The sequence below is a fragment of the Cinclus cinclus genome, chromosome 1, assembly GCF_963662255.1.
Source record: "Cinclus cinclus chromosome 1, bCinCin1.1, whole genome shotgun sequence".
Classification (NCBI taxonomy): domain Eukaryota; kingdom Metazoa; phylum Chordata; class Aves; order Passeriformes; family Cinclidae; genus Cinclus; species Cinclus cinclus.
Genome location: NC_085046.1, coordinates 94,588,855 through 94,605,756, shown reverse-complemented (window position 1 = coordinate 94,605,756; position 16,902 = coordinate 94,588,855). Strand labels below are relative to the sequence as shown.

At 37.5% G+C, this 16,902-nt stretch overlaps 1 protein-coding gene across 1 annotated transcript; it reads left to right on the top strand.

Annotated features, from left to right (window-relative positions):
• The first annotated feature begins 2,328 nt into the window (after nucleotides 1-2,328).
• C1H18orf63 (chromosome 1 C18orf63 homolog) lies at nucleotides 2,329-16,576 on the top strand. Its single transcript, XM_062511736.1, has 13 exons — nucleotides 2,329-2,462; nucleotides 3,111-3,189; nucleotides 4,616-4,672; nucleotides 5,996-6,107; nucleotides 7,057-7,098; nucleotides 8,050-8,126; nucleotides 9,494-9,603; nucleotides 10,249-10,345; nucleotides 10,433-10,518; nucleotides 11,089-11,272; nucleotides 12,780-13,856; nucleotides 14,847-14,963; nucleotides 16,532-16,576. The coding sequence occupies exons 1-13, from the start codon at nucleotides 2,329-2,331 to the stop codon at nucleotides 16,574-16,576; spliced, it is 2,217 nt and encodes a 738-aa protein (XP_062367720.1).
• The last annotated feature ends 326 nt before the right edge of the window (nucleotides 16,577-16,902 follow it).

Genomic DNA, 16,902 nt, shown 5'->3' with positions numbered 1-16,902 from the left:
CTGCCCGGGAAGTCGCTCATCCCGGCTGATGCCGGCAGGCGGCAGAGCCCGAAGGCGGGAGGCGCGCGCTGCCGCTTTTCCCGCGCAGTCCCTGAGGCGATGCCGGCGGGAACGCGCCTGCCACAGGCGCTTCCTCACAGCTCCTCAAAAACCTGAGGGCACAGACAGCACTGCCTTTCCCTTCTCTCGGTCAAGCTCTGTCGCCAATCCAGCATCCTGTTTCCCTGCAGTTTTGGCTGAGGTAAAATATGTTTACTTTGTTCTGGTCTCAGATGTGTTCGATGGCTTTGTCTGTGTTTCAGCCCACTGTGGGTCCTCACATCCCCATGTCACGTCCATACACAGCTTGGGTGCCTCGGCAGCAATAGCCCCATGGACACGCTCAAGCGTGATTGTAGGCTGGATTTGCGGGTGGTTTTTTTTTTGTAGCATAAAACCTTACCCAGCGTGTCACTCTTCCTGAAAGCTGGGGCTTGACTTCTGCGCCCTGTGCCCCAGTACAGGACAGCTCCGTACTTCACCATCTTCAGACCCTGCCTCAACTTTTCAGTCAGGCTGACAGTAAGAGTAGCTATTCTCCCTCAGATTGCTGTTGTTCCCAGCTTTGATCAGGAGGTTCTCCATTCCGACTTCCAGGTTACTGAAAATTACAAGTACTGCTGCCAAGCTCTGGGATTTAGTTGCCTGTTCTGACAGAAAAGACGGCGACAGCCATTGCCTGACTGATGTCTGTTCAGTTTAGCGGGAGCTCAGCGATGGTTTCAAATTCACTGTGCTGTGATTATTGGCATATAAAGGGGCAATTTCTCCCACACACGTAAAGTCCTCTTGTACAGAGGGCGGTTGTGTTTATTTACAATGATTTATAATCAGTAGTTCTTTTTTAACTGGCAGTTCCGTGTTAACCACTACTTTTCTCTTTACCCTTTCCCCTGAAGGGAGAAGCCTTTTGTAAGCACTCTGTCCCATTAGCTTTTAAGATGTCTAGGAAGATTTAACTTAGGCTTAGTACATCAAGTTGTTCTCACAAGGGAGTCATCTTCAAACAGCAAACAGGGCACTGAAGCATTGCAGCATGTGTTTTGCAACATCTCTGTCACAAAAATCCCCAATAAATATTATGAAAGCTGAGGACTCAGGCTTTCTTTTCCATGGTTGCATAAGGACAAGATTTTTTTTCTCATTTGTTTAAAATTGAGCTTTCCCTTGAGCTGAAGCTTTTGGAATTCTCTGATGAAGTGATAGTCTTGGCTGGCATTTAAGAAAACTCTGCTTTTCATGACTGCCAGAAAATATTGAAGTGTGTTTTCCTTTAAGGGTAAGAAATAAGAAAACATTATTTTCTTTTAAAGGCCAGTTATAAAACACCTTGTGATTTTTCTTGGATGTGACAAAGGTTAATCTGTTTTATGCGTTACACTATAAAGAAAGCAAAGCAAAATCAGAACAGCAAAGTTATCTTTGTCATTGTTCCTCAAAATATGCTTCCAGCTCATAATTGTTTTATCACAATTTACAGAATTGCTTTTCAGGTGAATACCTGGTGAGTTCATAACGTTTGGGATCAAAATATTTATTGCTGTCCTCACTGTGCTGGTGAGACTATTTCCCCAAATTATTTTGGTATTTGGAGAGGGGAGAAATATCAAACCAGCTTTTTCTGGTGCGCAGTGTGTGTTCTTGGCTTTCCAACTACCTGTCTTTCTTTGAGATACTTTGATTGAAAAAGGTACTACAGTTAAAAGGTGTGTTTTTCTTCATATAGTGAAATATTAAATTTTTTTGTTTGTTTGTTAGTTAGAATGAATATTCTAAACTCATCACACTGAGCCTAGCCTGTGCTGCAGGAGCACAAAACAGGCATCCAACAAGATGAGTAATATGAATTCATGTTATTCCCATTCATGTGTGATTTGTTAGTACTGCATCAAAGAATCATGTTCTTAGTCTGAAATTCTGTTTCTCTGGGTTCTTTTCAGTGGCTTTTAGGAAGTTCCAAAAAGGACAGAGTTCCATTGCATGGGCTCAGTTAATACAGCAAGGATCACACATGCGCTCTGTATTCTTTGTTCTGTTCTTCAGGCAAGCCTTATTTTGACTCATGCAAATAATTATTTTTTTCAAGTATAATGCATTACATATAGGAAAAGGGATATCCAGCTGTTTTAGCTGACTAAATTATATTTTCTCTATATTCTTAATCAAAAGATAATTGATTGTTAATTTACCTAATGACATATAACGTTCTGTAAACAAATACCTGCCTTATGAAAATGAATTTTTTATTTTAAGACCCAGGTACTGCTTTGGGGCAGTCAACAACACACCATGAACAGCAACAGACACCAGACCCTGTTCTTTGTCAGTCTGCCTGAGCTGCAAAAACTCTGTGCTGCTACAGTAACACTGAGTTCTCAAATACCAGAATCTGAGACAAGGAGTACACAGATAAAGACTTGCAGGTAAAGAGTTTTGAGGGCTATTATTTCCACAAGCTGCTAGTGGTTGTTATTCAAATATTTTATTAGCCATTCTAGAATTAACTGTAATAAAATCAGCTGAATTCTTATCAGTGGCAAACAGTACTAAATTGTTTAAAATAGCTCTTTTTTTTTTTTTTCTCCTTGGGCAGGGAACTTGCTGGCTATTGGGGAGCAAAAAAAAATCTATTACGTTTTAAATTTCATAGGCTAAAGCTAATGAATCCACATACTTCAAATTAATTAATGGTTAAAATTCATCTGTGTTTACTTGCAAAGCTGGGATGCTTCATGTAGGTTGAGACTAAGTGAAAAGACTATTTGGAAAGCAGATGAAGGCTCCTTAGTATTCACCAAGCATTGTTATTCCCTTTAAAAGAAAAGGGGAGAAATGAGAAATTCTGCCAAAAAGAACACTTTTGGAGAGCTCCATTTGTGTGCTAAAGGCCTGTAATCTTTTTCTTAGACCATTGTGGGTCATCTAGGGCAAGTAACTTGGACTAATCCAATTTATTATACTGAACCAATGGAAACTGATTAAAAGTGGAATGTACTGTGTTTGCAAAAGTTGAGGAAAATAAATTTGAGAAAATAAACCATTTAAAATGTATTTCTCATCTTTTTTTATAGACAATTATTATTCCTGTATCAGGAGATCCTTTCTGCACCTGTTATGGGGACACTGAATCAAATTTCGGTCGTGATGGCGGTCAGTATCACTGTGTAAATAAGTATGTGTAGTTACAGAACTGCTGCAGAGGAGCAGAGTGCAGCTCACTCAAAAGAGAAAGGGAGCACAATGTTTTATTGAGGTAAAATAATAATTTGACGGAGTTTGATGGGCCTGATGGAATTTAGCAGTTTTAACAGTGTTCTGACAAGGTCCAGGAAGTTTGGTGCCAAGGTTTACCTTAATAATTATGCATGGAAGAAAGATGAAAAGATAAACTGAGTTAGAATGACTCAGAGAGAGACCAGAGGTGCAAAAAGCAAAAGAGGGCCCAGCTGTGGAGGCAGTCCAAGGTGGGTCCCTTTTTGGAATTCCTTTTTGGAGTCTACGTGTGGCTGTATCCAATCTTTGTCTCAGACTTGGTCAACAGTTCATGCCTAATGGAATTATCCTTACAGTGTTTACAGTATCTGAGTAGCTGCATGGATTAATAATTCTTCATAGCATGAATTCAGCATGCTTTCAGTCACTTACTGCAGATCACAGGCAAGGGGTCTCTAAACCTTGTGTAAGGAAGGGTCTCTTAATTTCCAGTATGGAATCTCTAAATTTGAGAGGAGTCCCTGCTCAAACAGAGTCACCTGCCACACAGGTCAGCTGCTGTACAGTCTGGCATTCAGAGTGCTCAGACTGGGCCCATCCTGATTTTAATATTTAAAGGGTGAAGTAGTTGGCTCCTAATCAATAGTATAGGCAAGACAGATGTCTTTGATTTAGTGCTGATAGCTCTTTCTGTACTTTGGTTATCTTGTATTTTCGGGTTTCGAAAACATCTTTTGACATATTTTTCAAGACATCTTCACTCCCTTGTAGATGAGCCAGGGACTTTCCAGCTTGCAAGTTCATCCCAAGGATGTGAGGCCTATTGCTTCTTGGTCAGTCTGAACCAAAGTATGGCTAGGGGTCAATTATATTTGTCACACATACATGTTATGTTTCTCTAAGAAGTAAGAATCTTTGAGGATCAAAGATAAATAAAAATATTTCATTTAAAGCAGACTTTTATTTCTGTGCATTAGTAGTAAAGAAGGACAACTTAGGTCCTTTATTCTTTTGATGAAATGGCCTTTTCAGATGGTGAACCAATCTGTGGAATGAAATGGACTCAGCTGATAAGGTGCCACCCAATTCACAAGGAGAGAAGCAGGTGCAGAATTCTGCAGCTTTTTTTTTGGGCAGTCTTTGGCTTGTTTGGCTTGCTTGTGAATGTCTCTTCAGCCAGAAATGAGATTACACTATGACAAATGCTTGAGCTAATTTTAGTTTTCTCCTTTAAAACATAGGATAAAGTGTTTGCTCAACTATTCGCTTTTCATGCTTTTTGAAGGCAAATTCACTGTTATACCAGAATTTAATTTACACTTAATGCCAAACACTTGATTTATTTTTTTATTGTTACTTTTAGATACCATTTTATGAATCAGGAATATGTCAAGCCTATGTAGAGAGACACAGAGCTACTGTAAGTGCTGAAATATGACACAGTTCTTTAGACTGTTACAGTTGTCTGCAATTGCTGTTGCCAGAGATGAGTATTTTTCATAGGCCCTGCAGTTTGCACTACAGAAACTAAGTCTCAGGGTTAATAAGTCTGCCCCACAGACAAAATGTGTCCTGTGAATTGGGGCATGGTAAATATACTTTGTCAGACTCAATAGTTTTAAGAAGTTTGAGAGCAATACCTCTAGATTTCTCTGCTTCAGTGACATCCTGCTCCTGCTCAGAAGCATTGGGGACTGACCTGGAGGCAACGTCTGGGCCACAGACCTGCAGCTCTCCTGCTGGTGTCATCCCCTTCAGGCAGCTGAACTGTCTCCCCATTCACCTTTGGGTTTAGGATAGGACAGTCTCAGGGAAACAAAACAAAAGCATGGAGAAGAAATGGAATCCCTGGGCTTAACAGCTGATATGTTTTTTAAACCATTATGCATATTATTTACTATTTTCTAGTATGCAACGTCTATGGGTTTTATGAACGTATTTGTGGATGCCCTAAAATTGCTGAGTCAGAAGACTGATTGTAACCAAAGTCAATAGCTCTCATAATTCATTTGCACAGCCATCTGGGTGTATTTTAATTTGTTCCAAGAAATGCAAGTGCATATGCAGATTAGTAAGACATACACTGTTCAAATATGCTTACCTTACAGAACTGCTTTGTGTTGATATGTGTAGGTGATCTGTCATTGTTAGGTTTTCCTACACCAAGCAGTTCCTTGCAGGATTCATCAGAAACATCTCTCTGGAGATGTATTACTTAACTCATTTTAGCCTGCTCTAGTTAGTTTCTTGACTAATGCTGATGTTCAAGAGAAAGCTCTGCAGGACAGGCACGCAAGTGGAGCTGTTGAGTGAGCAAAGCTAAATTTATCTACTGTGATTGCCAGAAAATGTCTGTGGTGTTGACTCTGCCAGCAGAGGTAACTGTTAGCTTTGAATGTTGTGCCTCTTGTCTGGAGGGAGTTGCATATCGAGTAAAGTACTCCAGAGGGTTCAGTTAATCCTGTCCCCAAGTCTATTATCAAGCCCTGTGAAAGCATTCTAGGAACTGTCATGCACCTCACTTTACTGATGTGTGAAATCCAAATGTCTACATGAAATACTGTGCTACCTTCCTCTTGTAGCTAAGAAACGTGTTTAGGAAAGCTAAACATGTGTGGCACATACTAGGATTTGGCTCCAAGATGAAGTAGCAGTAGATTTGCTTAAATTTTGACTGAGGCCTTTAAAAAAATCTGTTTAATTATTAAAAATGTATGTTTCTTTTTGTCTCTGTTGTTATTAGCTGGAAGCACCACAAAGAGTTACTCCAGCCATTCTCCAAACCTGTCTCTCCTACACACTTACAGCCAGACTTGCACCCAAATGGAACAAGGCTGGTCATCTCTTGGTGCAAGGTATTTGACTCACTTGGGTCAGGGATCAAGCATTTAGTTTTCAGTTCTTTATTGTAACATCTATTTTCCATCATTTAAATTCCACAACTTTTTCATTCATTATAATAAATTGTTTCATTCCTTTATCCTATTATTTTTTCTTTATTTACACTTTTACTGTTTTGTTATCCAAGTTCAATGACTCAAGTTAATATTCTGAATGGAAACGCCGTTCACCTTTTCATCTTCTTCCTTATCTTTGTAATAGATCAAATAATTATGTCCACTGAATGCAATGTACCAGATGAAACCAAATATTGTTGGACAGAGAATGTCCAACAATTCTAAAAATTTGGCCTGCTTTTTGGATTCATGCTTTCAGCAGTGATACTTCTGCACCTGATCTGTAGGCTCTTTCAAACAGAAATGGTTTTCTGTCAGACCCTCTCCTTTTACAAAACTCTGTCTTTTTAGGATCATAGTTTCTTTGCCTGACATCTCTGCTAATTCCTGTGTAGTACAAATGTGAATTACCAAGGTATGAAAAACTGTACTGTGCTTGTAATGGAGCAATAGTATATATAATTTCAAATATGTGCTGAGAAAAGTGTGCATGTTGTTATTTCCAGCCACAGTAACAACATTATCCTGTTCTCAGTATCTTCAAAATATATGGGTCTCAGAATGAAATCAGCTGATTCAGGAGTACCAGCTGGAAGTAGAGGGTTAGGAGGAAAAAGTGATGTATAGATTGCTGTCCACTAATATACTTTTACATATCTCTCTTTCTTATAGAAGATGTTAATGAATCAGTGAAAAGTTAATTTATTTTCTCTCCTTAGAAGGAACACACCTTTTAGCATTTGTGATAGACACAAACAAAACTATGTGATTTCTCCTTTTTTTTTTTTGCATAAAGACTTTAGACATATGGTTTAGAAAATAATGTCTCCCTATTCTATTTATTAAGGGAAAGACTTTTTGTCTCATTCAGGAAGGCAAAATGCTGTCGGTAAGTACAATATGCTGTTAATGGTAAAGTTGAGAGAGCTAGGTAAAGTCAAGCACTTTGATACTGCCGCAATCTTTGTATTACCAGCACTGGGTCTTTGGTTTTCGTTCTGAAATTACTTCTGTCAAAATACACTTGGTGGCAGGTGTTGTTCTGTCTGTAATAGTTATCAGTTCAACTGAACCTTTGAAAAATTACTCACAAAGTAGATAATTTTTATCCTATTAATCTCCAGACTTAGACTGATATTTGCTGTTTTAAAGTTACAATTATTGCAACTAAATGCACTTGCCTTAAATTATGAGTCTTTCAAGTGTTGTGAAAGGTCCATAATACTAGATAGGAAAATGAGCTATATAGTGACTGTCCAATATGTACTGTTTTCACAAAAGTGAAGTCACAAAGCATGCTGGTTAGCTATTGCAAAAAATAAAAAGTAATATTTTTATTCCAGTATAAAAGTTAAAGATTACATTTGGGGATATTGGAGACTAAATTTGTAGCAGAGATATATGTTGAGAAACTCAGCTGAGTGGAGGTTCTGGAGGTATGTCCATAAATGCTTGCCTTGCTCATTTAGTCTTTGCTATTGTCAGCTCCTGGAGGGAAAATACTGGGCTGAATGACTCAGTGCAGGAAATGGTTGTATGAACTACATTTGCTTTGAAAATGGGTATTTGATTGTCAAGGATATGAGTATTAAGCACACAGTTGCACAGCCAGCCTTGAATTTCTGAGTTGCTGTATGACAGTAATTCATTATTATTTTTATTTTTCACAGTTAAAATGCACCTAATTTTAATTTCTGTGCTGAGAAAGTCTAGCTTTTTGATTTTCAAAGCCAGCATTTTGACTAACAATTACCTTAAATAAATATTTGGGTTAGCTTTCTGCCTAAGAGATGAGCTGTAATTCAAAGCAGGGCATTGTGCGCTTTTTTTTCCAATTTAGTTCTAGACCTCAATGTGTCAGAGAGACAGCTTTGCATCAGTGTGGAGCCTTGCTCAATTCGGCTGCCACCCCCCAAGGTATAAGCCAGTTATATTTTCTATGACTGTGTTTGCTTTATTAATCTTAATCTTCTTTTCTGTTAGGTGACTTCCAGTTAGTGTGATGGGGATAGAAGTGCTTATTTCTGATTGCATTGAGACAATAATTATATTGATTGACTATCTGCATAGGTTATAACATCCATACTGCATCTATATTGATACATTCTAGCAGGCATTGTAAAACTGAGCTCCGAGGCAAAGAGAGCTTTCAAATAATGCTAACGGAATATAGCAGTGAAGTGTCTTTGTGACTCTAGATTTCCTTCTAGCAGTGTTTTCTAGAGAGCTTTCAGTCACACTGTAGTACATGGACAGTTTTGAGTAACAACAGAGCAACTACAGGCAAGTTGTCAGCACCACGTTCGAGGTCCCTTTGTATGGTTGTTATGGAATCTGCTTAATTTCTATGCAGCTTCCAAAATACTGGAGCAGCCAGGACTATTCTGCTTGTAAGCTTAATTTATACATTGTTTAAGAAATCATGGTTGAGGTTGAAAGCTTATTATCCTTTTTGACAGCCATGTCACCTGTGGTGAATATGTCCATACATGCAGGGCATATTCTTCAGGCTTGCTGGTTTCTTATAAAATAAATATTTCTGATCAAAGTTCTTTGTTGAAATAGAAGAACAGGATTTCTTCTGAGACCTGCTTGGGACAGCATAAACATTAAAGCTATCTATAAGAAGCCAGTTCCCAAATGATATAGACCAATGATGGAAAAGATCATGATGTGGCTTTATTACCAGCTTTTCCAAAATGGAAGTGGCCAGATTTTCTTCTCAATGAATAAATGCAAACCCTCATAGATTATAAAAAGTTAAACTGTTTCTCAGATATGTCTTTGATTGTCCCCTATAGTCTAATTCTGTCATTGTGAAAAAGTGTGGTGTTTCTTTACTTCTCAGAGGATGAAACTGCATGTCCCTGTAATTCTGTTCCTTGGATATTTGCACATGCCTAGGCAAAGTGACACACACAGTTACTAGAATGCTGAGCATGGTTATCTAATTTAGACTTTTTTAAAATGGGTATGGAAGTAAGACAGCTCTCAGTTGGAGAAATTCATTCTATACTCTTATTAAACCATTTCAAATAAAGTTTAAATCTCACTGATTTCAATAAACTCTAAACCTTTTACTTGCATGGCTTGTGGAACTGTAGGCTCTAACATAAGCGTGCAATTTGATGATGGTAATATCTTCTGAAATAATAAGTCTGTGAGGGCTCATGAAAGAATAATATATCAAGTTTCAGTGTGTCATGATACACAATTATTTTTGAAATTTTAAATTTGTACTGCTGTAGAGTTATTTGCAAATAAACTTTCTTTTCTGTTTTAAGCTGGGAGATTTTGATATTTCAGCAAACACCATAAAGCTGTTTGACAGCAATGAATATACAGTTATTCAGCAACATTCCATATTAAGTAACTGGTGCTATGTTTTGCCAAGGTAGGAATCTGTTCACATTTCAGCAGAAATAAACATTTCTTAGAATGTTTGCCCTAACAAATTGTGAATTTGATACTAGTGATAAGAACACTTCTGTTTTACGGTCTGTTTTAAATTCAGAAATTTATTGTTGTTGTTGATGTTTTTATCACCTCATTATTACAGAAAATAAGAAAAATCAACAAATTATAAATTAAACACTCAAATACTATTTCAGTTTTACTAATCTTTGTACTACTGGTGCAAGAGCACCAGTTTTTTCTCAAACACAATTTTAGCAGAAAGTCAGTTTAAAAAAGTGTTTCCACCTTTGCCTTGAACTACCTCTATTTTTACCTAAGATTTTTCATCATTAAATACAAGAGAAGTAATGATGATATTTGCTTTTGTTCTACATTCATTGCTAGTGAGTGTTGAAGAGAAATGGCACTTGCAGTTGTCACATTCTTTACCATACTTCAGGAAATATTGCTATTGTTATGTCATAAGCTTATGACCTAAAGTTAGTAGTTCTCAAAACATAAAAATAGTCTCGAAATACTTTGAAAGCTGAAAGTAAGATTATTTTTTTCCCAAAAGGCAAGTATATTTTCAACTGGATTTTATGACACCGTTTCTAAACATCCCTTCTTTACCTGTGCACAGCATGAAAATGGGTCAGATCATAAACATCAGCCACATAATTCCTCCAGAATCTCCTTTCCAATCATATAAAGATTTTCAGATGCACTGGAAGAGTCTGGTAAGAAACACATACACTGCTTTCATTTTTCTTCCCTTCTTGTGCCTATTTTCTTTGTAATGCCTGTTTGTATTTGGTTTATCTAAGTATGGATATATTCTTCCTGAGGATCTTGAAGAGATAAAAATATACTTGAGTGTTTACTTCAGACCACTAGGGGAAAGGTTCTTCACGTATCCTTTCAGAATATTTTTGTTACATTTCCTCTCCTACATTTCAAGCAAAGCTCTGCTTTTCATTTTTAAGTGTGCCACATTTCCTTCTTTCATATTTTCATAGCAGTCAGTAGAGAAGTGTTTTACTAGACAAACTGAAACAAAATGTTTAGTCAAGTCTCTGTCCCAGTATTGAATAATAGGAAGTCAAATAAAACAATTTGCTTCACGGCTTCCATAAATGTGATAATGCCACTTTAAATGTGATGTAGGATAAATTGGTGTAAAAGAAAGTTAAATTGTGTAAAAATGTGGCCAACAAAGATTGCTTTTAAAGAGAATTTTCCTGCCAGGAAAGGCTAAACTAAGGGTTACTTATATTGAGTAATCTTTGCTGTTATAGGTTAGTGTGATAAAATTGTGCTGAAGTCTTGTAGCTTTAAAAACTTCAGGCCCAGAAGGAATTAAGTGCTTTTGTTCACTTTTAAAAAAAACATTTATACTAACACATGTTTCCTTCTCAACAAAGATGATTAATAATTATAGAAATGTAAAGAAACTTGTTGAAATCCCTGAACACTTACTCAGGTACCCTTTAAGTTGTATCCGAAGTCAGCCAGTGCAGTATTTCCCCAGAACAGATGCAGAAAGTGTCGTGAACTCTTTTCTTGCTGACATGAAGAGCAATTTTTCACAGCTGTGTGGATTTCCAGTGAAGATGACAAGTAAAGCACTTTATGCTACAAAGGAACTCTCCAGGGCTTCAGTGCATGTGAGGCTTTTTTGATAAACATATTGATGGCACATACTTTTTCATTGTATGAAGTGGTCTTTATCATATTCATAGCACAGTAAGAGAATATAACTATGCTTTTCACAACAAACTATCAGTCCTGTAACTTTTAATTAATGTGTAAGCTACAGTAGTTGCCATTATAAAGTTATTATTAACATTATAAACACATAAAAAATGGACTTGATGTTCATTAGCTGCTATCAGTATTTGCAGTTCTATAGATTTTTTTTACAGTTGGACATCCACAACTTTCTCAAATCTTTTCCATAATAATAATAAAAGCAGTAATAACAGCAATAATAACACTAACATTATTAGTATTGTTACTATTACATGAAGACAAGCAATGTAATCACAAGCAGGAAGGGCTTTAAACTGACAGAGGGTAGATTTAGATTAGATATTAGGAAGACATTTTTACTGTGAGCGTGGTGAGGCACTGGAACATGTTGCCCAAAGATGTGGATTCTCCATCCCTGCAAGTGTTCAAGGCCAGGCTGGATGGGGCTTTGAGCAGCCTGGTCTGGTGAAAGTTGTCCATGCCCATGGCACTGGGGATGAACTAGATGAGCTGTCAGGTCCCTTCCAAGCCAAACCATTCATGATTCTATTACTATTATTATTATTATTATTATTATTATTATTATTATTAATATTATTATTATTGTTGTTGTTGTTGTTGTTGTTGTTACTATTATTATTACTAGCAGTAGTATTAGTATTACAATTTATTTAAAAATAAAAAGAGGACTCTGTGGATATAAGCATTTTAAAACACTCAAGCTGTAAGATTTACTCCATGTCTGGTGATGGAAAGGAAGCAAGTAATCAAAACTCCTACAATTTGAGGTTGTGACAAAGGCTGAGGTTCAAATTTCTTGTTAGTAGTGTGTGAAAGAAGAAATGAAGTAATTCATTCTGAACAAAGAATAGTGACAGAAGTTGCAGAGGTTCTAAAATACTAAAATCTTCTTTCAGAAAGCAGTTCCTGTTTATGTCTCTCCAGTGATCAAAGCTAGAATGGGTCTTCCATGTCATCTGCAGTTTTTATAGATATCCAAACTGTCTTTTTGACACAATACAGATGCTCTTAGAATACAGATTCTTTGTTCAGAATACAGACGCTCTTAAAAGTCTTAAGGTATGAGGAGCCCTGTCAGTCAAACCCTGTGCAAAACCCCTCAAAAGGGGTAGACATTATCCAGTTGGAAAGCACAAAACCAAGGTAATTACTGTAATTTGTCTTTCCTTCTGAGAAATAAGATATTCTAGCATAGCTTATAAAAGAAAATCTCGAGGAGGATAAAAAAACAAACTTAATTTATAGTGACAACTAAATGTGGTTTTAAAATATAGTCATTCTAATCCAAAACACAAAATTGAATGCTTATATATTGTGATGTGTATTAGGTTGATATCATACAGCAATGCATTAGGTGGCACTATCAGATCGTTCAGTTTAGCAGCTCTTGATGTGTTGCAGGAAATAAAGCCTAAGCATACGAAATCGGACAGTGAGACGATTTGTGTAGTATGTCTAACTCAGGCTCCTCCAAGAAAACCGACTTTGCCTGGAATTCCTTCACCGTGCAGTACGGAAAACAGCCACTGGATGGAGCGTTTGATCAAAGAGCCAGGAAGACAGAGTTTTTCGAGTAGCAGTGAGAGTACAGGAGGAGTTAGCACTGAAGTAACAAGGAAATCAATTAGCAATAAGCAAATTCCAGGCCTACCAGAGTTAACAGCTGCAAAATCTTTAGGAACACCTGTAAACTCAGCCTTTGAATCCACGCCCCCTAAAGTCAGCAAAATTATACCAATTTTTAAAGGAAAGTTGATGCAAATGAATGGAAAGATCACAAATCAAACAGATAGGAAGAAAAGAGAAAATGCTGAAAGGCATTCACCAATAAAAAGTGGGGGTATTTCATCTTCTATGCTGTCTGTGCACAAATCCAGCATAACTCAGGTTTTCAAACGCATTCAAAATAGGCCAGTCAAAACTCCCACAGACAGCAGCGTGCCTCAGGTAAAGAATACAAAGACACACACAAAACATGGTACACCCATATTCCGATGGAAAACCCAGTCTTATGAACAAATTGCTAACTCTGATTTTTCTGAAAACTCAGCTTCAGGTGGGAAATCGAGTGAAGTCAATCACAGAAAGGCAAGTTCTCCATTCTTTCTTAAGAATTTTGGGCCACTGCTTCAAAAATCAAACACCAGTCCATGTCTGAATACATATGAATCTCCTACTTGCAGTGCAAGAAGGGGGAAAAAGTTTGCAAGTCAAAATACTAATGAATTTCTTGAGAAACACCACCAGTCAGAGGAAGTGCATTTGCAGATTTGTCAATTAGACAATGAAATGACAAATTCCAGTTTGTCAGTGCAACAAAGAAAGAGATCTAATAAAGGAGCTGGGCTAAATATTCATGAATCTGTCTTCAAAGTTATGGTGTGCATGGCCAAAAGTGAAGAAAACAAAGCAGCTTGCCACTCTAAGGACTGTACTGCCGAGACAAGCAGTCATCATTCCAAACCTAACTTTGAACAGGTACAGTACAGAACAGGGCTCATTCTCACTGCTCCTCACAAATTCAAAAGTAACATTAAGAAATAGAGCATGACTTTCATCGTGTTCTACCATCATTCTCAATATAGTTTTTTTTTTTTTAATTCTATCATATAACTTAATGTTTTCAGCCTCCGCTGCTTTTTTTCTGAAAGGGAGGATGACTTGCTGTGCTTTGTGAAATAAACACGTCTTTAATTTGGGACTTTTATGGTGGGTTAATTTGTTTTCCTTTGTTTTAGACAGTATATGCAGGTCTGTATGAGGTTAACATGGCGGCATTTTTTTGGTGTTCAGTCTCTCTCCATATAAAACCATATTAATGGAAAAATTTCTTCCTCCTGGACGGAATCTCAGACCTCATCAATTGTGTAGTGCTGACAACAGTTGTGTGTAAGGCATTGTGCTGTTAGACCAACATGGAGGCTTTGCAAATACAAGTTTAGTTACAGTTTCATAAAAAGCACAAGTTGCAACAGAAAAAAAAATCCCACTGGACATGAGACAAAAAGTCTTCAGTGTGAGAACAACTAGTCAGCTACTAGAACAAGTTGCAGAGGGAGGTTTTTGGGTTTGTTAGCCTTCCAGATTCTCAGAACTTGACTGAATGGGACACAAAGCAAGGTGATCCTTGAAGTTAGCTCTATTTGAGTAAAAGTTTTGATTACTTGATGGCTAGAAGTAATTTACCACCTATTTTTTCTGTGATTCTCCCTGCATTTCAATTAAATAAATAGTTGACATGACTGCAGTACAAATTTTATGAGGATGGTATTCCATATATTGGGTACATGGGTGAAATGTTTTGGGCTTATCATGTTTTTCATCTATGCAGTGTAATTTGGTGGATTATCTCAGCTTTGTGTGATGAGGAAACGTTTTGAAAAAGCAGGTAATTTTAAAAGTTAGAGATCTTCTTCAAAATGTTGTGGGGTGTTTTTCTAATGAAGGTATGAACTTCTGTACTTTAAGACAATTACAGGGAACAAGTATCTGATGTGTGAAACACTGACCTCAGAACCGACTTTGCCAGTCAAGGAGAGCAACATGGAAGCATCTGTAAAGAAAGGTTGTGCCAGAAGAAGACAGGTAACCCCCCCATACATACATACACTGCTTAATCCAATCCAGAAGGACCTGAATTAAGAGATAAAAAAGGTATTTTAAAAATTTTAGTGTGTTCCAGTTAAAATGGGCAGGCTAAGAAGTCTTACTGACCTCTCTGGATAAAATTAACCTTAACCAGGATAAAATTAACAGTAACCATTGGGATGATACTGTCACTGATGCTGATAGAGTTCATTTTAAATGTTTGTCTCCAGCAAAAGATGCTACTGAAATGTTTAAGGATGTTACTGTTTCTGAAGCAGATTTTCTGATTCTACAGAAACGTTCTATCCTGCTCAGTATAACTTTGGGAGTTCTCAATGGCTCTCTGATTTTTTCATCTCAAGGACTTGAATTTAGCAACATTCTGTAGAAATTACTTTTTGTTTTGTTATGGTTTTAAAGCCAAATACAAGACAATTCTGGATGTTTTAACTGTAATTACAAGAACACAGTCTGTGCTCTCCGTGCAGATCAGAAAAGGCCAGTGCAGCACCCCAGGGGCCTGCTGTAGGAACATGCTCATACAGACCCCAGAGCTCGAGCTGCAGCACGGAGGAGAGGAGTTTGTGTGGGAAGCGCCAGCCCAGCTGCTCTGAGCTGGCCCCATCCAACTGCAGCTGGGAAAGGCCCTTCCACAGGGCCACAACCTAGTCACTGGTTACAGGCCCAGCACTGCATTGATACAGCAGTAGAGTCACTCTCTCAAAGAGAAGAAAACCAGCAACTAAAAATAGCTGTTTATAAGAATAATAACCCCAGGGGTCTAGGTATTGAGGGGAGAGTTCCACCACAATATGAGTTAATGAAGTCCTTTGCTTGCCACTGGGAATAACAGACATACCAGGGCTTGTGAGCATGGAGAGTTTGTAGCTGGTCTGGCAGCACTTCTGGAATGGGAAAGGGGCAGTGCCCTGTCCTGGTCAGGAGTCACAAGTGCCCCATACATTCCTCACTCTCCAGGCAGGCTGTGAGTAGCACAGGTTCCTGCCTGAGTCCTGCAAGCTACTTTTAGGAAGTGTCAGGACACAGCAAGTTCACACTGCCACTGCACTGCTACCACTGCTGGACTCAAGACAGATGGATGCACAGCTCTCAGGAAGTTTCATAGGCATGTCAGGAATAAGAAAGAGACTTATCTGTTAATTGGGGTAGGGTGGACTCTGATGCTTATTAGGCTGATTCCTCCTGTCCCCAGATTAAAATATAATGGTGGTAACTGGAAATGCTACTAAACACTTCAGCTTATCTCTAAAGAGTAAGCCTTTGTCATTACTGATCATCAGAAATTATAGTTGGTTTTGCAAGTCATAGTTACCAGCATGTAAAAGATATTTTCAAAGTAGATGTGATCCTAGATATTTAGCCACTGTACTTATAAACATAGTTTAAATAATTTATATTGGAAAGCATAAACTTTTATTACTTACTTCTTAACCAAGCATTTAACTCAGAAAAAACGTTTTTAGTTGAACTTTTAGATTAGTGTTGCTGCTTTATTTGCTTTATTGGTTTTTGCTCTTTTCTGTTTCTCTTGTTTTTGTAAGCAGAAAGAAGAAGGCTATTCAAAGTTAAAGAGAGCCAAAAAGAAGTAAAACGTCTACTTATGGTGTTCTGGAGTATTGAAAGAAAACTCTGGGTACGTTTAGTACAAATCTAAAATATTTTATTTTATTAAAATAATGTCACATGTCTATAATAATTCCTGTGCTTTTGGATCATGATGATGGTATCAGCTGTCTACAAAGGAAACACTTCACTAAAGAAATAGCTTCTAGAGCAAATTGATGAGGTAACAGATGCAAAAGACACTAACAAATAAAGCATTGTGCTTTTTTGTGAAACAAGCAATGTTTGAAAAAAGGCACTTTGTACGTACTAGAGCTTAGAGTTTGACATAAATTTTTACTTTGATTGTCTC